At 36.7% G+C, this 25,000-nt stretch overlaps 1 protein-coding gene across 5 annotated transcripts in view; it reads left to right on the top strand.

The window, feature by feature from the left end:
• The first annotated feature begins 9,688 nt into the window (after positions 1 to 9,688).
• Positions 9,689 to 25,000, top strand: part of LOC144956066 (uncharacterized) — a 24,129-nt gene continuing 8,817 nt past the window's right edge. Inside the window, exons 1-6 of one of the 5 annotated variants that reach the window (XM_078886389.1) lie at positions 9,689 to 9,833; positions 10,230 to 10,838; positions 11,539 to 11,643; positions 14,100 to 14,326; positions 16,382 to 16,521; positions 23,111 to 23,243. In XM_078886389.1, the coding sequence (XP_078742515.1) occupies positions 10,392 to 10,838; positions 11,539 to 11,643; positions 14,100 to 14,326; positions 16,382 to 16,521; positions 23,111 to 23,243 (1,052 nt within the window). In that variant the 5' untranslated portion in view covers positions 9,689 to 9,833; positions 10,230 to 10,391. Of the gene's footprint in view, positions 10,003 to 10,219; positions 10,839 to 11,538; positions 11,644 to 14,099; positions 14,327 to 16,381; positions 16,522 to 23,110; positions 23,244 to 25,000 lie in introns of all 5 variants that reach the window. The other 4 variants (XM_078886393.1, XM_078886390.1, XM_078886392.1 and 1 more) reach the window with 4 other exon arrangements.

Genomic DNA, 25,000 nt, shown 5'->3' with positions numbered 1-25,000 from the left:
CGATAGATCCGTCAATTTTAAGTCTTCTCTTAGTCGACCCCCGTTGATTTTTCTGTTTGCTTTCTTCAAGTAGGCTCGGTGTTTGACGTCAACGGGAACGGAAGCGATGTCATTCTGTACGTCGTTCGCTCCTGTCGTGTTCATCTGCATGCCTTTGTACAAGTTATCCGATCTGAACCGCATGTACTTTGTCGATCTGCAGGCTCGTTGAAAGCAAGAAGAACACACTGCTAACAGCACTTTAGTGTTACTTTAGTGTTTAATTGTTACTAAAAAACATCACATGTATTGTATGTCGAAACTAATATTAATGTTTATGGTTTTTGTGTTAATTTTTTTTTAAAACTTCTATATTATATAATCTGAGTTTTCGGGATATTACGGCTTTCTTTTTTCATATGATCGTTAAGTAAAAAATCCTTAAACCTTTTATATTTTTTGCATTTCTTCGAAAAGCTCGGGTGGAAAAGAATAAGAATAAACAATACGAATCCAACATTTAAAAAAAGTCCTTAACAAAGTTTTTAATTTTATCCGTAAACTTGATAAATATATTTTCGGAGTTTTAAAAAAGGGTAAAACAAACTAAACGCGTTTTTTTACAGTTCGGTCGATTCTACGCCTGTCCAATTGTTGTTAACCGATTTTGGTATCACGTAAACCGCGTGGGTATTGTGAACGAAATTTTATAATGTAACCTTATCTTTCCATATCATCATCATTTAAATATATAATATGATGGTGGTATCTTAGAATTCTAATAAACTTCATCACTTAATACTATTATCGAAGACGGATTCGTCTACGTCGAAAAAGGCGAAGAAAAAAAATTAGTTTGTTATTTTTGTAAGTTATCTTGCGAACCTTTTCAGGATATACTGAAATATCACAAAACCACATCATGTATTTTCAAACAAGGATTATCCTATAACGTTCCTATGCCATTCGGAATATTTCCTATTTTATATGCCGCGTTTCATCAATTGGAATTTATTATGTATAAAACGATTGATCGCACAATTCGAAGCTGTATCATGGCTACTGTTCCAAAACATCCGATTATGGCAATTGAAGCGAATCGGATAGCTACCTTGAAGAATTCCTGGGACAAAAACCATATCGCAGATGCCGGATTTTTCTTCAAGCCCCGTCCTCTTCCCATGCGCATCATTTGTTTCTTTTGCGATTGCAAAATATACGGATTATTTGGGTACACGGGTCTGGAAATTATCAGAAAGTTGTTCCAAGTCTATTTCAACACGACGTCCATCATTATCAATACCACCAATACTGAAACCATCACCACCACATCATCATCCTTACCACAGCTGTTGTCATCACCACCACCACCACATCATCATCACAACTTTTTCACCACATCAGCTATGCACCTTACTGTTAATTTATATCAAATCTGAAATCCTTTTACAAATTTGATTCCCTTTCATGGAGTTTATTGGTCAGGATATGGGCCTAGAAAAAGTCTGGAAATTATTCTGAAGAAGTTGTGAGAGGCAGCCCTGACAATATTCAATACGGGAGGGAAGCGCACTAGTTTATATTCTTTTTACCAAGAGGATCTAACAGAGGCCACTGGGCGGGGTTCCCGACCTCCCATATTGGGCACGGAGGTACTTGCTGTGTCTTCTACCCCCCTGTATCTGTTTTCCGCTTGCTTTCTGTCTTTGTTTTGGAATGAGATTACTTAGTTTTGTCCTGACCCTGACAGGAGTCCTTAGCTGGGAGGGAAACAGTTGAATGTATGATTATAGTTTTGGGAGATGACATTTTTTCCCCCTTGTAAATCATCTCTCTGTTCTGAAATGTTATTATTCTTTATTTTTAACATATGATTTGTAAACATTTGAGTGTATTCCTCTTAGTGGGATTTTGTGTTGGTGTCTGGGTGAGACTTTAGGGTAATCTCAAACTAAGTACACTGATAGTATCCTATTTGTACCATTCCCCTTTGTCTTACCTTTTCCTCAAGTCCTTTTAATTTTACAGCTAGATTACTATCAAATTTTCTTCTTTTTTACTGGCGTTGATATGACTTAAATGTGTTGCAAGCGCCGTAAAACCCTTAAAAACAAACAAACAAATAGAGGCCAGAGAGATATTTATTTTTTTAAAAACACAGAAAGGAGGTCAAATTTATTAGGATTGTCTTTGTTTAGCTTCAGATATTGCTATATATAGATATAGTGTTTGATCTGAATATAGCATTAATAATGACGGAAAAGATGAACAAATAGTAGAAAGAGGAAAAGAGGAAGTAGGGTAACAAATCAACACCATATTTAATTATATTTTAGAAAACCAAGATCATTTATAAAATAGTAGGAACTTTTGACTTATAAAGCTTATTGGTCCTGCAAGCACGAGTGTTTATATTCAAGCACCAAAATGAATTTTATATGATGCAAGCAGCGTTAAATCCATTCAAAATATAAATGTAAAGAACTCATTGAAAAAAATGAACACTATAATTAAGATCCTTTCTTTGTACATTGGAAGCACTAGCCACCGTTCACCATCAATATAGCTGAAGAATTAGTTCTGATTTTGTATATTACTATTTTAAAAATTTTATTAGTGTTAGCGTTGACATTATTATAATTTTCTCCATTATTATTATTATTAGAGTCAGAAACATTCCAACCATATGTGAATACAAATATTTCTATAATTATTATTATTATTGGCATTGTTATTGTTATTATTGTTATTATTATTATTATTATTATTATTATTATTATTATTATTATTATTATTGTTATTATTATCATTATCATTATCATTATTATTATTATTATTATTATTATTATTATTATTATTATTGTTGGCATCTCTAATATTGTCATTACATTTGTTATCACTGTTGTTATAATAACTTCACTCATAAGACATCAGGGTTATATAAATATAATATATACAATTGTACTGTTCAAATCAGACATGATTTGGTGTCAAAACAAACCACAACAACGACATGACATGTTAATATTATTATTATTTTTATTATTATTATTATTATTATTATTATTATTATTATTATTATTATTATTATTATTATTATTATTATTATTATTATTATTATTATTATGATGATGATGATGATGATGATGAAAATACCGTTATTTGCATTGTCATGTCTTCGGTAACATTTAATCTGAAAAACGCTAAATTTGAGATAGTTGAGATATGGCTGGATTTTTGCTTTATATCTGACCTACGAACTCAACCCGATGTGGGGAGATTTAGATGAGGAAAATCAGATTTTCAGTAAAATAATATAAAATGTTAAAGCTAAATTGTCATGTGTTATTTAGGGTAATGAATCCATCTTTTTAAAGTGTACTTCCTTAATTGTGTGGCTGGCTGAGAAAACTGGGAATGATGCGCAAATTTAATAAATATATATATATATATGTATTGGTGTAGACCACATCTTTCTGATCATATACCACTTTAAATTTTCTTTCTATGTCTATTACTATTAGAACCCAAGTTATGATTTTTTTTTCTGAATAACATTTGTTTCTATGGGAAACACTTTATCTTCGATTTTGCCTCATATCTCGAATCGAAACTTCCCGCATCTTCCCGGATTTTTTTCAGCCAGCCTCACATTTGCTTAGGCCTTTCACCCCAGAAGCATATGTCATCAACGGTGCTCCTCCACTGGACACAATTCTGGGCTGCCCTTCCACTTCCTTTCATGCTTTGTTCAGCTTCTGTGTTGCACTTCCAGCTGTTACTTTACTTGGTCTTTCTGGGTGGGGTTCCTAACCTCCCATAATGGGCAGGGAGGCACTTACTGTGTCTTCTATCCCCCAATATCTATTTTCCAACTTGCTTTCTGGATTTGTCTTGGAATGAGATTACTTAGTTTTATCCCAGCCCTGGCTGAAGTCCTTGACTGGGAGAGAAACAGTCAAATGTACAGTTATAGTTTTGGGAGATCATATATATTTCCTTGTAACTTATCTCTCTGCTATGTATTGTTAGTTATGTATTCTGTAAACATTTGAGTGTGTACCTCTTAGTGGAATCCTGTGCTGGTGTCTAGATGAGACGTTAAGGTGATCTCAAACTAAGTACATTGGTGGTTTGCTCTCGGAATCAACATCTGTTTCCTATTTGTACCAATTCCCCTTTATCTTACTTTTTCTTGGGTGCTTTGATTGTAAATCTAGAATATTTATCGACTATTCCACTTTCTTCTTTTAACTGGCGCTGATATGACCTATCTAAATGTGTCGCAAGCGCCGTAAAACCCTTTAAAATAATAAAAAACATCCTGAAATAATACCGCTTCGAGATGTTGGGTCTCATAATATGATGACGTGTTGAAAACAATGTTGACTGAGTACAAATTATTGTAAACCATCACGAACCGTCACGAATACTGCATAATTTATTCCAAGTTGAGTAAGTTTGAGTAAACAGCGATAACGATAATGTTATTTATAATGATAGTGTGTAAACCATTTGTAGATGCACCAGGCCATCCTCCTTGACCTTGACATTAAAAAAAAAAACTTTTTTGTATTTAAAAAAAAATAATTTTGGTAACACTTTGTCACTTTACATATTTTTTTTGTCTTCGTTTTTTTTATTTTTTTTTTATCATTTTTTTTTTTACATTGCAATATTTGTTTTAGAGCTCTATCGTAAGTTTTGTAAATATAATGTGGTCCATATCCTCAAAACGGTATTATGTATGAACAAACTGATTTGTTGGGGGGGGGGGGGGGGGGGGGGGGGGTTGGTTTTCTTTTTTGTTTAGTTTTTTTTTGTTTTGTTTTGTTTTTAAGGGGGTTATTTTTCTTTTTTTTTTAAAGTGAACTTGTAAAAAAAAAAAAAAAAACATGTGGAAAAATGTTTTCATGGAAGGTGATCTCTTTTAACAATTTTTTTTACTCACTTTTGAAAAACCTAAAATTTCCTAATTCAGGTCGTTTTTAATTTCAACTCAATTTTCTACCCCCCGTCCATTCTGACGTAATACCATATTGATGGCATGGGTCACATATTTTGTATTTTGATCCGTTCCGTTCCTGTCGTACACGAAAACAAAACACCCCCCATTCTCGTCGATATTCGAGTGCAACACGTCCCATGTTTAGATCACGACACGATCACTGCCCCTACCTACAATGCTCCCCCCCCCCCGCCCCCCCCCCCCCCCATGTCCCCAACCACAATCCTTGCCCCACCCCTTCTCAAGACAGCACCAGCACCATCACCTCCATAGGCACCACCACCAGCAGCAGCACAACCACCACGAGGCAATCACCGCCCGTTACCTACATACAGTAGCACACCACCAATCGCCCTCCGCCCCTCTCCCCAACCACAATCACCCTAATCACCACCACCACTACCAGTAGCAGCAGAACAACCACCACAACACAATCACCGCCCGTTACCTACATACAGTAGCACACCACCAATCGCCCTCCGCCCCTCTCCCCAACCACAATCACCCTAATCACCACCACCACTACCAGTAGCAGCAGAACAACCACCACAACACAATCACCGCCCGTTACCTACATACAGTAGCACACCACCAATCGCCCTCGCCCCTCTCCCCAACCACAATCACCCTAATCACGACCACCAATCGCCCTCGCCCCTCTCCCCAACCACAATCACCCTAATCACCACCACAATCACCCTAATCACCACTACCACTACCACAACTCAATCTCTACCCCAGACCTGCCTACTATTAAGGAAAATTCGTAGAAATACGAAAGTTTTACTCCAGTTTCAGAACTACGTGAGGGCTAACCCACACCGGAGACATTCGGATGACCCGGATTAAGACGTCGGAAGAATAAAGAGAAGAGCCATACCAAGCACCTAAAAAAACAGCAGAGGTCGTCAGGTGTTTGGTATTGCTAGGGGCTCTTCTCCCTTATCCGATGTGGGTTAACCCTAAGCATTTTTAACTCTTTGTATTTAAAATATAATGTTGGTGCGAGACTTCATAATTTGAAGGATTTAGAAGTGTTATTTAATCCTGGTGACTGGGTAGGGTTCCTGACCAGCCATGGCGGACAGAGAGGCGGTTACTGTGTCTTCTTTCCCCTTTATATATATATATATATATATATATATATATATATATATATATATATATATATATATATATATATTCCAACATGCTACCTGTCTTTGTCTTGGAATGAGATTACTAGGTCTTATCCTGGCCCTGACCCGAGTCCTGACTGGGAGGGAAACAGTCAATTGCATAGTTATTGTTTTGGGAGATGATATTTTTTCCCTTGTAAATCACGTCTCTGTTTTGTATAATTTTATTTGTTGTTTTGATTGTATAATGTAAGTATTTGAGTGTATTCCTCTTTGTTGGATCGTGTGCTTGTGTCGGGATGAGATTTTTAGGTGATCTCAAACTAAGTACATTGGTGATGTGCTCTTGGAATCTACATCTGATCTTTATTTGTTCCCAGTTCCCCTTTGTCTTACTTTCTCTTGGGTGCTTTAATTCTAATTCTTGAACTTTTTACTATCCCATTTTCTTCTTTTTTTTACTGGCGCTGATATAACCTAAACGTGTTGCAAGCGCCGTAAGACAATTAAAAACAAAACAAGCAAACAAAAACATTAACACTCTCCTTACTGATCAATTTCACCGTGGGCCTAATGATTCTGAAGAATCTGCTATCCCCACCCACCCCTGCCCTAACCCCCAAGCCCACATATTACACCATCACCCCTATTGAATGTTTTTTGCCTTCTTCATCTTCCACCACTTATCTTCCTCTTGTTCCATATTACATATATTATTATTATTGTTATTATAATTATTTTATATAGATATTGATAATATAATATAATCATATTACCGTTATATTAAAAACAAAATTGATTATTTTTCTTAACAAGTTATATTCACTGCTAATTATGATACAAAACAAACAAAAATAAAGCACAACAATTTATGAAATACAAAAAAAAAAAAATGGATTATTTTATTTCTTGTTATTTAATTGTGTTCATTGTTTTATTTCCTCACTGCGAATCCTGGGGTTGGTTCTCATGACCTTCCATTGCGGGCAGGGAAGTCACTTAATCCGTCTTCCTGGGTGGGATTCCTGACCTCCCATAGTGGACGGGGAAATCACTCTGTTTTCCTGGGTTGGTTCTCATGACCTCCCATTGCGGGCAGGGAAGTCACTTAATCCGTCTTCCTGGGTGGGATTCCTGACCTCCCATAGTGGACGGGGAAGTCACTCTGTTTTCCTGGGTTGGTTCTCATGACCTCCCATTGCGGGCAGGGAAGTCACTTACTCTGACTTCCTGGGTTGGGTCTCATGACCTCCCATAGTGGACGGGTAAGTCACTTACTCTGTCTTCCTGGGTGGGTCTCATGACCTCCCATAGTGGACGGGGAAGTCACTTACTCTGACTTCCTGGGTTGGGTCTCATGAGCTCCCATAGTGGACGGGTAAGTCACTTACTCTGTCTTCCTGGGCGAGGTTCCTGACCTCCCATAGTGGGCAGGGAAGTCACTGTCTTCTATCCCCCTATTTCTGTTTTCCAGGTTGCTTTTTTTATTATTTTTTTAGAAGAGTACAACAGAGAAGTGGATATTGGCTTGGAACGTCTTGGGCATATCTAGGATTCAATAGTCTGATGTCACGTCCGCCCAGCAACTAGCAGCTTGGGCCTAAACAAATAAAATCGGTACTTCTTATTATTCATGCTGGTTAGAACTTTTTCACATGTCATATGATCAGAATGTATATATAAGTCAAAACATGGTCAGATTTATAATGTTTTCTCTTGATGCACTTTTATGCTCGTCGGAGAAGTATTTCATAAGGGCGATGATGGAAATAATGGCGTCCGCCATTGTTCCCACTGTTTAGATCCAGTTACTATGCGTCATTACGAGGGAAGTGACGTCACGAGTGTTGAACCCTATTTTAAATGCCGTCATCTGGAACTGGAATGTGTCATGGACTTTATAACGTTAAACTGACGATAGCAATTGCTTGCTGCCCAAAATTGATAGGACAAGTAATGTCTGTCGCAAAGTCCTTTCCACTAGATTTAAGAGAATAGTTATCTGCTAATCATAGCTAGAAGTGCAAAGGTTGGGGGGGGGGGGGGGGGGGGAGAGAGAAATCACGACTACACCCGGGATCGAAGCCGGGAGTGAAGCGTTGATGCAATCGAGATTATATTATGGCCTTGGGTGTGGATGTTTACGGGTAGGTATGTCGCACAGATGGGTATCTTTCGTGTGCATGTGTAGTAGTATTGATATGTGTACCCTGGTAATAATGCCACAGGCTAGTTAGTCAATGATCGGACGTACGGTTCAAACCATTCGAATATCGTTTGCGTTCGAACCAGTCTACTTTATAGTTCTATAGATGTCATTGGTTCGAATAATCGAGTGGTGACGTCATCAAACATTTAATGTTTGCGACGATGGATTACCTCAAATTGGATTGAATAGTCTGATGTCACGTCGCCCAGCAACGGCGGCCATCGTGGTTCTAAACAAAGAAAATCGATCCTTTTAATTCTTCATGCTGGCTAGAACTTTTCATATGTCTTGTGATCAGAATGTGTAAAAGTCAAAAACAAAACATGATCAAATTTATGTTGTTTTTTTTTTCATTTGGATAAGCTTTTATGTTCGTCAGAGAAATATTTCATAAGGGCGTCCGCCATTGTTCTGACAGTTTAGAGCCAGTTACTAAGTTACCATGCGTCATTACGAGGGAAGTGACGTTACGACTGTTGAAGCGTATTCCCTAGCTCGGATTTGGTAACAGACAATCTTTTGTTGCATATAACATAGTTTGCATATGCACTTAGGTCTATTATCCTGGTCTCCCTGTGGGGGTGGCGGGGAGGGGAGGGGGGCGAGAATTTATAGAATAAAATTTTGAAATATGATTGCTGCCTTGTTCAATTCAATTTTTCTTTTTGTGGTAAAAGTAACGTTTGTTTAACCCTCACACTTCTGCCCATCAGTTAGTGTGTTCAATGTCGTTAAATTGAATAAATCTTTATTCAATTCAAAGTTTATTTTAGGCAGTTTGTCAATGCAAAACAAGAATAAAAACTAAAACAGTCATAAACAGGTAAACAAACAAAAATCCAACATATTTATAACTGTGTGTGATGATAACGACGATGGCGGTGATGATGACGATGATGATGATGATAATGATGATGATAATGGGGATGATAATGATGATGATAATGATGATGATGAAGATGATGATGATGATGATGGTGATGATGATGATGATGATCATGATGATGATCATGATCATGATCATGATGATGATGATGATGATGACTATGATGACGACGATGATGACTATTAATCGATACATGTTACTATTTATAACCCGTAACATTCTGAATAATGGTAGCTAAGTAGAAATCATCAGATAATTTTTTTTAAAGATAGATTAAGTTGATTTGCTCAATTGTACGATATTCATCACAATAGCTGATTGGCACGAGTGTGTGGATTAACTCAACGTTACCCGCGTTCGCAACTGTGACGTTCGAGCCTTTTAGCTTTTGTATTGTTTTGCAACCGTTCGATTAAACCTGCAAACTGCGAACGAATAACACGGCCCAAACATGGTCCATTACAACTCCCTTTTTTAAAATGTAAAATACCACAACTCTCATTATCATTGACACACGATCAGCACGACGTACGCCATCAGAAGGCGTTGATTATTTTCAACAACAACAACCAAAAAACACGCCACGCAAACACGCCTCGGATGAAAAAAAATATTATACTTTCTATTGGAATTGTACAGTTATTACCAATCATCTTTAACATAGTGCTCTGCGAAATAATTTTATTCAAACAAACAACTTTAACAAACTGTGCTTTTCGTATCCTGAAAATTAAACGTTCAGTATTTATTAATTTATTTGTTGGCGCTGACATTTTGCCTGTACCAATTCAACTCATTGAAAGTAAGATTTTCATTTTGGACAAAAGCTACTTTAATAATAATAATAATAATAATAATAATAATAATAATAATAATAATAATAATAATAATAATAATAATAATAATAATAATAATAATAATAACATATATATATTTATATATATATATATATATATATATATATATATATATATATATATATGTGTGTGTGTGTGTGTGTGTGTGTAACCTTTCCATAGTTTGTTACAGGGAATTTAATTAGAACTAATCACCCGACTGGTGGTCCAAAAACAAAACAAAACAAGAAAAAAAACAATAACAAAGAGCTGAGTGGCGTCCATTTCGTTCATTTTATACAATTATAGTTTTGTGGTCATTGATTTAGTAGTATATATATATACTTTTTTTGCCATGACAAGCAGGAAACAAATTTGGTTGCTTGTTGTCGTTGTGTTAGTGACTGGATTCGTTCTCGCGAGGACCATTTTGCGTCATCCGACAGCGAGCAATTTGATACTGACCTATATCAAAAATAATACGGACTATATGATCCAAGCTTTACGAGCTCCACCGAGTACTACATCCACCCCCACGAACGACGTAGTCACTACCACAACAACGCCTACGGGACGTTTTTCGACTCTCCAAAAAAGACCAACTACAAATTCCTTTGGAGGAAATACGACTCCCAAAAAAAGACCAACTACAAACTCCTTTGGAGGAAATACGACTCCCAATAAAAGACCAACTACAAACTCCCTTGGAGGAAATAAGAGATGGACGGGCGGTTCAAAGAAACAAATTCCAGTAATTCTTTTCTCGACATGGAATTATGACAAAGAAAAGACGGAAATCAGGGTAAGATTTTAATCTCCATACATATTTAAATATTTTTATTTTCATATGTTTAAAGAGGATTAAAATTAGACATTGATTGTTGTTTTGGTATGTGAGAGTCCAAGTGCGAAAGGGTTGCCAAATTAATCGAAGTTTGGTTCCTTATGTAGAATTGCGAAATTTTGGTTCCAATTTGAAAACTTCATGAGCATCTCAAAGTCATTAAAACTTCTTTATAATTAACATTGATGCCGGACTAGACAATTTTAAGAATTTTGAAGTGTTATTTATTCTTTGTGAAAGTAAATTTTTGACCTATAAAGTAAACTATAGCGACTAAATTTTTGTCTCCTAAAATAGATCAATGAATAACAATGTGAAATTGAATAAAAGCTTCAATTTAATAGATTAAAACAGATATAATGGACGTTTCGGGTTTCCCTTTTATCAACAAAACAGGATCATACATGTTACGTGTTGCTGTTGGCCAGGGACCTCTTGTATAGTGGTGTGAGCACGTTTAGTGGATATTGCACAATTTTCCCTATTACTTTTATTTTAACAAAGGGAAATAACCTTGTAAATGCAGATATTTTATTCATATCCATTGTTTTCGGTTGAGGATGGCATGAAACAGGTGCATGTCCAGTGTCAATGGGCATTGTGAATAAAAATGCGTACAAAGATTAGTGAATTTTGCATTGTTATCTCCCCTTTTCAGGCCAATGTTCTCCATACTTGGGGGTCATGGCGACCCTCCATCTTTCCCCACCTGTACACAGATGACGACAAAATAAAGAAGCAAGCAAAGAGCCATGGATGGGGGGTGAGTTTTTAGCCATTGTTATGTTATAGTCTGACACTGAAATCCAAAAAGACTGGCAGTTTGACGTCATTATTTGGTTTTTGCACCGCCTAATGAGTTGTCGTTAGTAGAGCGCATGAAACAAGTTATTTCATTGGTTGAACTATTGAATACAACTCACGATTTGTTTTCTTTTGTGGCAAAAGACTGGCATTTTGACGTCATTCATTGGTCAGTGTCAGGCCATAACTTTACGAAGGCCAAGGTGAGTTACGTGGTTTATAGATGGAATACGGTTGATATCACTCTCTGGTTTGCGGTGGGGGTTGTTTGCTTGAATGCTTTTATTTTGTATTGTTTTTTTTTTAATGGGGGCGGGGGGTGGGGGGGGGGGCGTAGTTGATGATTCTCAAAAAAAAATGGTAATCATGCTTTCATAGCAGTATTTTATTGAGTAAATGCGTTTATTAAGAGAATTAATTTCTTGAGTGAATGCATTTATTGAGAGAATGAATTTCTTAGTGAATGCATTTATTGAGTGAATGAATTTCTTGAGTGAATGCATTATCTACCAAATTCAACCCCTTGATTGGTGGACAAAGAATAATCTCAGGTCCTATCCATACAAAATGCTATGTTTATCGACTTGACGTTAAAACCCCACATACGGAAGGAGATCCTAATTTTCTTCGTCTCGATATTATCTTTTTATAGTGCCGGATTATACCGTACCAGGGCTTATATTTTGCCAGTGAGTTGTCAATTTTAGTATCAAGGATACAACTCACAATTTGATTTGGATTCAACAGTCGTGATGTCACTTCCCTCGTAATGACGCATGGTAACTTAGTACCTGGCTCTAAACTATCGGAACAATGGCGGACACCCTTATGAAATATTTCTCCATCGAGCATAAAAGTGTATCCAGAGGAAAAAAAAATATTATAAATCCGATCATGTTTTGACTTTTATTCATTCTGATCACATGACATATGAACAGTTCTGACCAGCATGAAGAATAAAAAGTACCAATTATTTTCTTTGTTTAGAATCACGCTGCTCGCCGTTGCAGGGTGACGTGGCATCAGACTATTGAATCCACTATGTATTTTGACCGACCTAATTTTCAGTAAGTTAACGAAGACCACAATTTTCCCAATGTTGAGCGACAAGTTTTCACTGTTTTCTCTCAATCAGACTGAAAAGTTTCAGGTTACACAAAGTTTTGTTTGTTGGTACGATCGATATGGAGGGTAGAAGTGTGATTTACTTGAACACATCGCATCAATGCGTGACAATGACTCAATGAGTGGTCTTTTTGCCACGGGCGGTGGTGACGAAGAGATAAATGCATGAACACAGGAAAATATTTTACATACTCTTTGTAACTTTGTACACTCATTGTAAGACTCGTAAGCTATTATTATACCACTTTGGTTTTAGGGGAAAACCAGAGTTTTACAGTAGCGTAAAATAGGACTCTTTCATATCTCTGTTTTTATTAAACGAGTTATTTTCATCGTGGCAAAATAACACAAGCTTAGTGTATGCATGTGTTATACCACGATGAAATGCTCAGAGTAAGATTTTTAAAAGATATTTCGTAACCAATAGGTTTGAATTATGCTTCATTTTGTAAAAAATTCAAGTTATCTCTGGAGATCAGTTTAGAAATAATTTAGAAGTTAGAAAGCCCTGCACGCCTGGACGTCTCCATTTTTCGTCGCAAGAAACAATACTGAATACAATACCGTATTAAAATGGTAAAGTCACGTTATGACAATTAAGGAAGCAGGTACTTGTGTCGGACAAAGTTCAGTGAAAAAGTGTGTTTAAAACAGTGTCAGAAAAAGCAGAAAGAAAAAATACAAGACAAAAGGGGTTGGTCCTTCAGAGCCATCAGGCCCGCGGAGCCAAAGTTTATCCAGGTTTCTACAGCTCGAAATGGACAATAGAAATTGCTTGCTATCCTTTGGATGGAATATTAGTCCGTTGCAAAAGTACTCTCCACCAAATTTACAGTCCTAGCTACCCAATCACTGCTAGGTGGACAGTTGGGGGGGGGGGGGATTAGAACAAAATCTTGATTGTATCCGGGATAGATCACGCACGGTCTCTCTGCGTATGAAGCGAGAACTCTATCAACAAAGCTATCGAGATGTCCTAGAATAAACTTCCATAGCAGCATAGAAATAGAAAACCCCCCTATCCCCAAAAATAACACAAACACCAAAAACAAACCCAAAAACAAACAAACAAAAAACAACAACAACAACAACAACAAAAAAAAAACAACTTTAGGGCCGGTTGATTGTTTAGGATGTTTTTTCTTCTTTTTTTTTTCTTGTGTTCTTTCATCCTGCTTTGCCTGACATACACACTTGTTCACATCTTAAAGTCACATTATATAGCATCTATGCTTTGATAATAATCAACATATAAAACATACATTGCTCTCTAATATCTATCATCTCCAGTTCCAGTCAAACACCAAAACAACATGTGGCGGAGTTCCCATCCTCAGAGAAATGTTCCGACGGGCCATGGAGACATACGACAGTGTTCTTTACGGCTTCGTCAATGGCGACATTCTCCTAGGACACGGTCTACTCAAGAGTCTGGAGGCGGTCATCAAGATGCCCTTTGTCCGAACAGAGCCAGTGATGGTTATCTTCAGACGGATCAACGTAAATTTCATGAACAGGTAGGATTATGACAGATAAAGAACTGAACGTAGTGTGTATGAAAGGTGCCAGACAAAGCAAGTTCATACACACTTGTTCAGTTCTTTATCTTACATTTTTCTTGCTTTGTCTGACACCTTTCATACACCTTTCATACTTTATCTTACAACCGTGCCTGCTCCTTAATTTCTTAATTAGGATTATGACACCGATCTTCTTTAAAATATAATATTATTTTGGGTTGATAATAACAGCAAATAAAGTGGGTAAAATAATGCCAGAAAACAAAAGAGAATAACTTTTTTTTCGCAGCGATAAGGGCTCGAACCCACGATCTTACTGATACGACAACTCCGTTTGGCCGTGAGAGGGACACGAGGCAGTCGACGCCGTCCACCACTCCAAAAAATGGAGTTTTGATACACTTCCTTAATCTCGATCTAGCCGTATGACAGTGTAAATACTTTTAACAAGGACTCCGTATCTGTCCGTCGGCTGTATGGACCGATGTTATTCCACGTTAGGCCAGTCTCTATAAGCTCTTTCTTTATCCATAGATTTTCTCCATCTTTCGTTAAGTATCAAACTTCATCTTCTGGCAACAGCCGTCCAGCGGACTGAGATTATTGGCAAAGCAATAGCCTTCAACAGTCGTGACGTCGCTTCCCTTGTAATGACGCAGAGTAACTTAGTAACTGGTTTTAAACTATCGGAATAATGGCGGTCGCCTATATTAAAACTTCTCCGACGAGCATAAAAATGTATCAAGGGGAGAAAAACAATATAAATATGATCATGTTTTAACATTTATACATTCTGATCACAAGACATGTGAAAAAGTTCTAGCCAGCATGAAGATTAAAAAGTACCGATTTTCTTTGTTTAGAACCAAGATGCTGGTTGCTGGGTGGACGCGACATCAGATTGTTGAATCCTATTGCATCCTTTCTATCTAGCAACTTGTCCTAGCCATCTTCATCTGCGTGACTTTATCGTTGTAACCCTGCCCACGATATCTGTCTTTTCACTTAGAGTTTCCTGCCCACGATATCTGTCTTTTCACTTAGAGTTTCCTGCCCACGATATCTGTCTTTTCACTTAGAGTTTCCTGCACACGATATCTGTCTTTTCACTTAGAGTTTCCTGCCCACGATATCTGTCTTTTTACTTAGAGTTTCCTGCCCACGATATCTGTCTTTTCACTTAGAGTTTCCTGCCCACGATATCTGTCTTTTCACTTAGAGTTTCCTGCACACGATATCTGTCTTTTCACTTAGAGTTTCCTGCCCACGATATCTGTCTTTTCACTTAGAGTTTCCTGCCCACGATATCTGTCTTTTCACTTAGAGTTTCCTGCCCACGATATCTGTCTTTTCACTTAGAGTTTCCTGCCCACGATATCTGTCTTTTCACTTAGAGTTTCCTGCCCACGATATCTGTCTTTTCACTTAGAGTTTCCTGCACACGATATCTGTCTTTTCACTTAAAGTTTCCTGTCCACGATATCTGTCTTTACACTTAGAGTTTCCTGCACACGATATCTGTCTTTTCACTTAGAGTTTCCTGCCCACAATATCTGTCTTTTCACTTAGAGTTTCATTTCTAATTTCGGGGTGAATCTAGTGTCAAAAAGTTATAATTTAGCAAAAGCGACCAGAATTATGAGGTTATAGTTTTGCCACAATAACAAATAAAAAAGAATTAAGCATTTATATGGCGCATTATTCACTAAAGATAAAGACCTGAAAAAGTGTATATGAAACAGTGCAAAGATAGAAAGACAGACAAATACAAGAAGAAAATTAACATCTAAAAAAACAGCCTGCCTTGACTACTACTACTACTTCTTCTTCTTCCTCTTCTTCTTCTTCTTCCTCTTCTTCTTCTTCTTCTTCTTCTTCTTCTTCTTCTTCTTCTTCTTCTTCTTCTTCTTCTTCTTCTTCTTCTTCTTCTTCTTCTTCTTCTTCTTCTTCTTCTTCTTCTTCTTCTTCTTCTTCTTCTTCTTCTTCTTCTTCTATATCACCGACTGAAAACTTTGCAAATGAAATGCACCCGTCCATTTTCTTATTCTACAGAGCTCCAGTCCATGACGTCACCAATATATCACAGATCGCCGAGCAGGGCCGGCTCATGACTGACGGATCATCAGATGGCTTTTTCACCAATCGTCTTTTCCCTTGGGATCACGTACCAGATATAGTTATAGGGAGATTGGGTAAACTCACTTATCTATAGATGGAACGAAGATGACGTCACACGGGCTTTTGTTATTGTTTTTTGCCATCCGCGTTATTGAGTTGTTCTCACTAAACTGTATTAAGCAGACTATAAAAGTTCATGGTTACACAGAGTTTTGTGTGTTGGTCCATTATACTTCCGGATGGCAATGTTGTGAACTCCTTGGCCAAGCGCATTCTATCTATATACAAAAGTATAATTACCCTTACACAAAATAAAACCCATTTTTTATAAAAATTTGTTATATATGTTCCTTCATCGGCGTTTCTCTTGAAATCCCGTGCTGGATATTGATGATAATATGCGTTTAGCAAAAAGAAAAAATAAATAAAAAAAAAAAACAACAGCAAAAAAAAAAAAAAAAAAAAAAAAAAACAAAAGAAACCAAAAAAACCCCCCCAGAAAACAAACAACAATAAAAAAACCCAAAAAAACCAAAAAAAAAAAAACAAAAAAAACAAAAAACAAAAAAAAAAACAAACAAACAAACAAGACGAAACTAAAACAACAAAAAACACGTAACATTCGCGCCAACAGGATATAACGTATCAACACACACATTTATGTGTAACCTTGTATGTTTATATTCTGATTAGTAGAATGTAGAAGGAACTGCTTATAAAAATGGCTGGCTAAAAGCAATACCAAAGAGCTGAGTGACGTCAATTTCGTTCATTCTAGAGTAATAAGAGGTTGGAAATCTCGTTGATACACAAGCACTTGCACAAAATATTATCATTTAATTTTATTAGTTTTTACAGATTCCCCAATCGACTCTTCCCTTCGTATAATGTGCCTGCTATAGTAATAGGGAGATTGGATATGCTCACAGAGCTAGGGAACGGTCAATTACAAACATTAGGTCAAGCCTACCTACACTTATCTGCAGGTCTGATAACTCAATTCATAATGTAATGAAAATCTGAAAATAATGACGCAAAATATTCTTCATTACAACAATGTTAAACTAGGCCCTTAATTGGGTTCGGATGTCAGACCTGTATATATGTGTACGTATACGTTGGATTAAGCATAACTACCCATAACCATAATAAAACCTTTTTAATATTATTTAACGTTCCCCAATCGACTCTTCTCTTGATGGGGATCACAAGGAGGAGTAATAACGAATAGGTTAGGCATTGAATCATAAAGTGGCATAACTGTTTTAGCAGCAGGCTGTATAGGCGTATTCTTAGGATTACAGGACGTAAAAGAGTGAGGATGGATGATCTTTACTGACGACCAGCATATATTTAATTTAGACTAGAAAATGTGACCCTTCGCCTCAAAACGGTATTAAGTCGGGATGATTAAGATGCTGAAAATGGAATTTGTAGCGAGAAATATCAGACTTAAGGTGAGTTTATATGCTTTATAGAGGAGAAGGAATATCATATTTTACTGTGCTAAATACCAACGTTTCATATTTTTGACCAGTTTAACTATAATTTGACTTTTTAGCCTCTGGTCCACCCCGACATAATACCGTTTTTAGACGAGGGATCACAGTGACCCTCCGCCTCGAACCGGTATTAAGTCGGGATTTGGAAAACGAAGAAAACCGGTTTTAAAGTGGAAATGGTCAAAATTATCAAATTTCAGTTTTTGGTTGTTTCAGAAACTACAATCATTTTTCTACATGAAAACATAATAATTCAACATAAACATTGACGATAAGTTACATAAATTTCAAGTTTAAACATGCAACTATCAGTGACACATTCAAAACGAGAGTTGACTTTCTCTTAGAGAGACACCCTTTCCAAAGCTTAGTAACACCGAGTCTTTTTCTCCACCAATAAGATGTAAGATATCACAGCAAAGAGTGTGTCTTTATCTATCTCAGAGAAAGAATGACTGTTTCCACAATTTCATGGTTCAACCAATAATGAACTTTAAAAACTGTAAACAAGTCTAGGTTTTTCCCTGACAACCTTCCAATGAATTATTCTGATTGGTCAACGCTCATCACATGCGCTGTGGCTGTAGGCCATAATGCTCGGGCGATGCTTCATGACGTCAGCATGCGTGTGTTACATATGTGTGTGTTTGTGCATTTTGATACACACCACGTGCTTTTATATCTTTGTCTGCTAGCTGCATTGAGTAATGATTGAGGTGGGGGTCCTCCTTTGTCCCTCTTTAATTATTCATGAAATTATAGGATATGCTAAGACTTAATAGGACAACAATTGCCTAATCTTACACTTACAGAGATTGTTGTAGGATAAGCATTTAATTTTAAGTACAAAAGCAGAATAATAGATAGAGCCTTCAACAATTAATGAACTGTAACTAAAAAAATGAAATAGATAGATAAACAGGCAGACAGACAAACCTATTAATGGATAAATAGATATGTAGATAGATAGATAGATAGATAGATAGATAGATAGATAGATAGATAGACAGACAGATAGATAGATAGATAGATAGATAGATAGATAGATAGATAGATAGATAGATAGATAGATGGATAGGTAGATGAAGGGGAGAGAGACAAACAGAGAGAGGGAGAGAGAGAGGGTGAGAGAGAGAGAGAGAGAGAGAGAGAGAGAGAGAGAGAGAGAGAGAGAGAGAGAGAGAGAGAGAGAGAGAGAGAGACGGATGTTCGTTTTGTCGTGCTTTCTTTGTATACTGAAAGAAAGGTGGGGGGGGGGGGGTTCTTTTTAGACAATGAACAATGTGGTGGAACGCTAAGGAAAACTTGAGAGATTCAATGACATGTTTTCATGTAAGTCACTACACAATAAGCCCCACCCTCCTCCTCAAGCTGTCATCTGACTCAAAATGGAAACAATACAATGATTGATTTGACCAGCCCATTTCTTTAATTGCAATCTCAATGCTCAATATGTTTCCAGTTGATTGACTATAACTTACTTTGTAACAAAATGCTTACTAAACTATCCCTACAATTCTTTGCTCCGCCTCCATCCCTTTCTTCATGTCTACCTCACTCTCTCCGTCTCCCTTTTGTTTCTTTCACACATACAAACACACACACACACACACACACACATACACTTATACAGGTTTCAATCTTTATCATATTTCCCTCGCGTCCTCTTAACACAAGCAGTCTCTCCCCCCTCCCCCTCTCGCTCCTCTTTTTCTCTATATCTCTCTCTCTTTCTCTTTCTCTTTCTCTCTCTCTCTCTCTCTCTCTCTCACATGTGTGTCTGTTTGTGTGTGTGTGTGTGTGTGTGTGTGTGTGTGGGTGGGTGTGTGGGTGCGTGTGTGTGTGTATTTTACTCTCTCATTCTCTCTCTTCCTCTTTAATCCTCTTTCTTGATAATTCTTTCCCTGCCCACCCGGCTTCACGTAGTTTCAAAACTGTACTTTCAAATTTCAACCCTCTTTAACTTTTGGCATTTTGAAATCATATTTTCTCTATCAAATAAGACAAAAATTTCACATTAATAATTCTTATTTCATTGATTCTTTATTTAAATATCAAAAATTCTTGAAAAAGTGAGCAATTGTCGGCGTTTTTTCCCCAGTGTTTTATTTGTTTTAAGAACATCTTACATAATAATGAATAACTACAAAAGTAATAATTGGATTGTTTCAAAAATGTGTATGTACATTATTAAATTTATAAGCTAAGCACGTGCCAAATTTTACTATTCTTGTCAAATTTTCGATGTCCGTATCTAAGGAGTTATCTTTGCCCATTGATTTAACTGTGCGTGAAAACGGTGCCTCACTTCAAAGTCGATTTTCTTAAAACTTGGTTTTCGCACTCTCTCTACTTCAAACGGTCATATCTCGACAATAAATAATCAGAATTGTATAAATTTGGTATTAAATTTTAAAGCATAAAATAAGCTGTGATTGGGTACCAAAAACCCAAAATTGAAAAATCCGACTTAATACCGAAAAGGTGTCCTATCCTCCGAAAGAGGTCTTTGACACTTCCAATCTTATTGGAACCAACTTTCTTTTTTTTTCTTTTTTTTTTTTTGACATCACACTTTCCGTATTCAAATTACACATGCCCTTACAGAGAGAACGTGAACAGAGCATTGCGCATGCGTCTCTCTTAACAGCGAATATGTAGATAGCAATGATTACTATCTATAGCCCCCTATCTTAGAGTGTACAGGGTTATTAAGTCATATAAAATCAAGTCATTTTAAAACATATTTTTATTTATTTATTTATCTATCTATTTACTGATTTGAACAGGATTGAACATAAACTGGAAGAAGAAGTCAGTAACACCCAGGCAGGTTTTAGAAAAAACAGAGGGACAAGAGACCACATATTCAATTTGCGTCAAATTATTCAGAAGCATCGAGAAGTAAATTCTGGCTTCCACACTTGTTTTATAGACTATTCGAAAGCTTTTGATTGTGTTAATCATGAGAAACTATGGGAAACTCTCCTGGAGATGAACTTTGATCCTAGAATTAGAAACCTGATAAGATCCCTCTATGAGAACCAACAATCAGCGGTACAACTAGAAAGCGGAACAACAGAATGGTTCAAAGTTACAAAAGGAGTAAGACAGGGATGTATTCTATCACCCCATTTCTTCAGCTTTTACACTGAAGGTATAATGCGAGATGTGGAAAACGATGTCAGGAGAAGTTATTACAACGAACCTAAAATGCAAGGTCTACCCATAAAAGATCTGAGGTACGCAGACGACACTGCACTATTGTCCACAACATCGGGGGGACTAGAGAATCTAATAACATCTGTAAAGGAACATAGCGAGACCAAAGAACTTAAGCTGAATATAAAGAAGACCAAAATCATGAATACTGACAAGTGCAAAACAGATGCCATCATAAAAATCAATGGAGAAGAAATAGAAAGAGTAAAGAATTTTGAATATATTGGAGCCAGGATTGAGTACAACGGGAAATCGGCCCCAGAGATCAGGAGGAGACTAGCAATGGCAAGATCAAAGCTAGAAAAGATGAATAATATCTGGAAAGGGCAGTGCATTCAGACAAAAATCAAAATCCTCAAAAGTGTTGTTTTCCCAACTGCAACATATGGATGCGAATCATGGACTATCAGCAAAGCAGAGAGCACAAAGATCACAGCTTTTGAAATGGCATGCTACAGAAAAATACTCAGAATATCATGGACTGAAAATCAAACAAACAAAGAAGTCCTGAGAAGGATCGGAATAAAATCACCAATTCTTCTTCAAACTGTAAAGAAATTAAAACTGAACTATTTTGGCCACACGACTCGCCACGAATCATTAGAAAAGCACATTCTGCAGACAAGGGTAGACGGCAAGAGAGGAAGAGGTAGACCAACAAGAAGCTGGGAACAAGATATATGTGAATGGCTGGGAATGACAGAAACTCAAGCAAGTAGACTGGCGGAAAACCGTAATCTGTTTCCCAAGAAAGTTCGGGAAGCAACGTCCTACGCAGGATCAGCTGACTAGATGATGATTTACTGATTTATTTATATAATTCTTTTATTTTTTGACTTTTTAATTTATGTTTTTTTGGGTTTTTTTTTGTTTTGTTTTTTTTTTTTTGTTGTTTTTTAAAATTTTTTAATATATAATTTTTTTTTTAAAGGTCAATATACCTATACCTATTTATTGTCATATTTAAAAGACGGAGATAATTCTAAATTGGCAAAGCAACGACAAACATTGGATGTCTCCCATTCCAGAGGTTAAAAAAAAAAGAAAAAGAAAAAAGAATAAATTACACAAGGTGTGTACTCCGAAATAGTGGTTTGACACTTCCAATCTTATTGGAACCAACTTTCCTGTTTTTTTGGGGTTTTTTTGACATCACACTTTTCCGTATTCAAATTACACATGCCCTTACAGAGAGAACGTGAACAGAGCATTGCGCATGCGCCTCTCTTAACAGCTGAGGAAATATATCGTTTGGTTAATGAGATATCACTTTTAAAATGATGTTATTATATACATACTTTTATCAAATAAAAATATAAGAAATACGCATATTTTTATGAAAAGATCAGAGTGATGCACCAGTTAAATCGTTTCTTAGCCATCTTTTAGTCTGAATTACCCCCGAACCTTGAAGTCGATGATTTTATGGCGGGCAATCTTAATCTTGGGTGCATTCCTTATTATTTGTCATTCTTTGCAACATATTACTATGAACTTTTATTCAAAATAAGTTTATTGGTTTTATTTTTATTTTATAAAAGTAGATATGTATACATTAAAATTTTGAAAACCGATTTCTCAAATATAATTAGTGATATCTCATTAACCACACGATAGGGAATGAGATTAGTGGAAGAGTAGCGTCCCTTGATTGGAAGTCACGAGCGGAAAAGTTATTAGAGAGAGAACGTCATGTTGGTTGTGCGGCACGAGACATTTCACCGAAAGAGAGACGCATGCGCAAAACCATTTTGACGTTCTCTCTGTAAGGTGACGTCCAATCAAGGGACGCTACTCTTCCGCTAATCTCATTCCCTATAGATTTTCTCAGTTGATAAGTGAGACGAATGCGCACTGCTATGTTGTCGTTCTCTCTATAAGGGTATGTTTTTCAAATTACTAAAAGATATTCTGCATCTATCTCCTTATCCATTTTTAGGTGTCGCCATGTGGATGGTGTCGTTCGCCAGAGAGATGGGTGCGCACGTCATTGACATCACTGACACGACCACTGCTGTTCACATGTCAACAAGGGGAGGCAACGCGGAGAGTTGGAAATACAAGACTAGGGGGTAATGTTGTGTTAGTAGTACTGAGTTTGCGCGACAGGGCGCCAACGGGTCCCGTTAGAGATAGACGACGATTGGGATTGTTTGGAAGCTTTAACCCTTTGCCCACTAGTCATTATGACATCCGAAATGCTATCGCCTTATACATCTACGCCAGAATAGAAATAGAGGGTGGAGCCTACCATGATATAACATTTTATGGATCCCTAATTTCATCATATCAGTTCTGTCCACTGACAGGTGGGTGGATATCGCTTTCAAGAACTTATGTCCTTATATGAAATCCTGAGTTTTTGATCAATCAACGGATTGCTCTTTTGATAGCTCGCTTGTCAACATGAGTCAGCTCAGCCCTTGATTTATGTAAAGGCATCACAGGCGGTATATGTTGTGTAACTTCAAAGACCACGGTTGACCGAAAGCGATGAATGGAAGCCCTATTGTGGCGTGGAGAACGAGGTCTTGTATGTATAGTTACGTCATATCTCAACGCTCGTGAATTCTTAGTACGGCTGGACTCACAATCAAAACTCGAAATCTGTGTTTTAAACTCTTGAATCAATCGAGTTACACCAGTGCCTTTGTCTCATTGAGAAATGAAAAACGATATATAAATCAAGAACATCGACCGGAAAATAAGGAAATTATCATAAAATTATAAAATTTGAGAAAGCTATTTTCAAAATCAAATCTATTACAAAAAAGGTTATTTCTAGACCGATTTTTATGAGACAAAGACATTTTTTCTCCACTTTTCAAGCTGATTCCAACAATGAGGTTTTCAAATTTATCGCGATAAGATTATTTGTCATTATTTTTTTTAAATACCCAATTGACTGCTCAGGAAATGAATACGTAATCCTTGGCGGCTAGCGAGTAGGTGTTAAATTTTGCTTACCCTTTCCCACGCAGACGCACACACACACACACAAACACACACACACACACACACAGAGAGAGACTGAACACACAATGTATGTCTTTCACTTCTGGTCAAAGTTGCCTTATTACAATTTAGACTCGAATGATAACAGCGAGTAGGGTGTCAGATTAAACTTCAGTTTTAAAGGTCTAATTCAATTCACACCGTAATAAATCATAATAATGATCATTCTTCATATATTAGAGCATTAAAATATTTAATTCACATTACTATAAATATATTTTAAATATATGTATTTTGTAATTATTTTAGCGACGATACGAACCCCTTTTAATCGTCGAGCCGAACGATAGGATGCTAGACGACGATAAGTCGGTGTGGTGTGTGTGTGTGTGTGTGTGTGTGTGTGTGTGTGCGTCTACGTGGGAAAGGGTAAGCAAAATTTAACACCTACTCGCTAGCCGCCAAGGATTACGTATTCATTTCCTAAGCAGTCAATTGGGTATTAAAAAAAAATAATGACAAATAATCTTATCGCGATAAATTTGAAAACCTCATTGTTGGAATCAGCTTGAAAAGTGGAGAAAAATTGTCTTTGTCTCATAAAAATCGGTCTAGAAATAACCTTTTTTGTAATAGATTTGATTTTGAAAACAGCTTTCTCAAATTTTATAATTTTATGATAATTTCCTTGTTTTCCGGTCGATGTTCTTGATTTATATATCGTTTTTCATTTCTCAATGAGACGAACGCACTGATGTAACTCGATTGATGCAAGAGTTTAAAACACATATTTGATTGTGAGTCCAGCCGTACTAAGAATTCACGAGCGTTGAGATATGACGTAACTATACATACAAGACCTCGTTCTCCACGC

The sequence above is a fragment of the Berghia stephanieae genome, chromosome 10, assembly GCF_034508935.2.
Source record: "Berghia stephanieae isolate SIO BIC M18660-M18661 chromosome 10, UCSD_Bste_1.3, whole genome shotgun sequence".
Taxonomy (NCBI): domain Eukaryota; kingdom Metazoa; phylum Mollusca; class Gastropoda; order Nudibranchia; family Aeolidiidae; genus Berghia; species Berghia stephanieae.
Note: the sequence above shows the minus strand (reverse complement) of the source record. Positions and strands in the feature narration are given on the sequence as shown.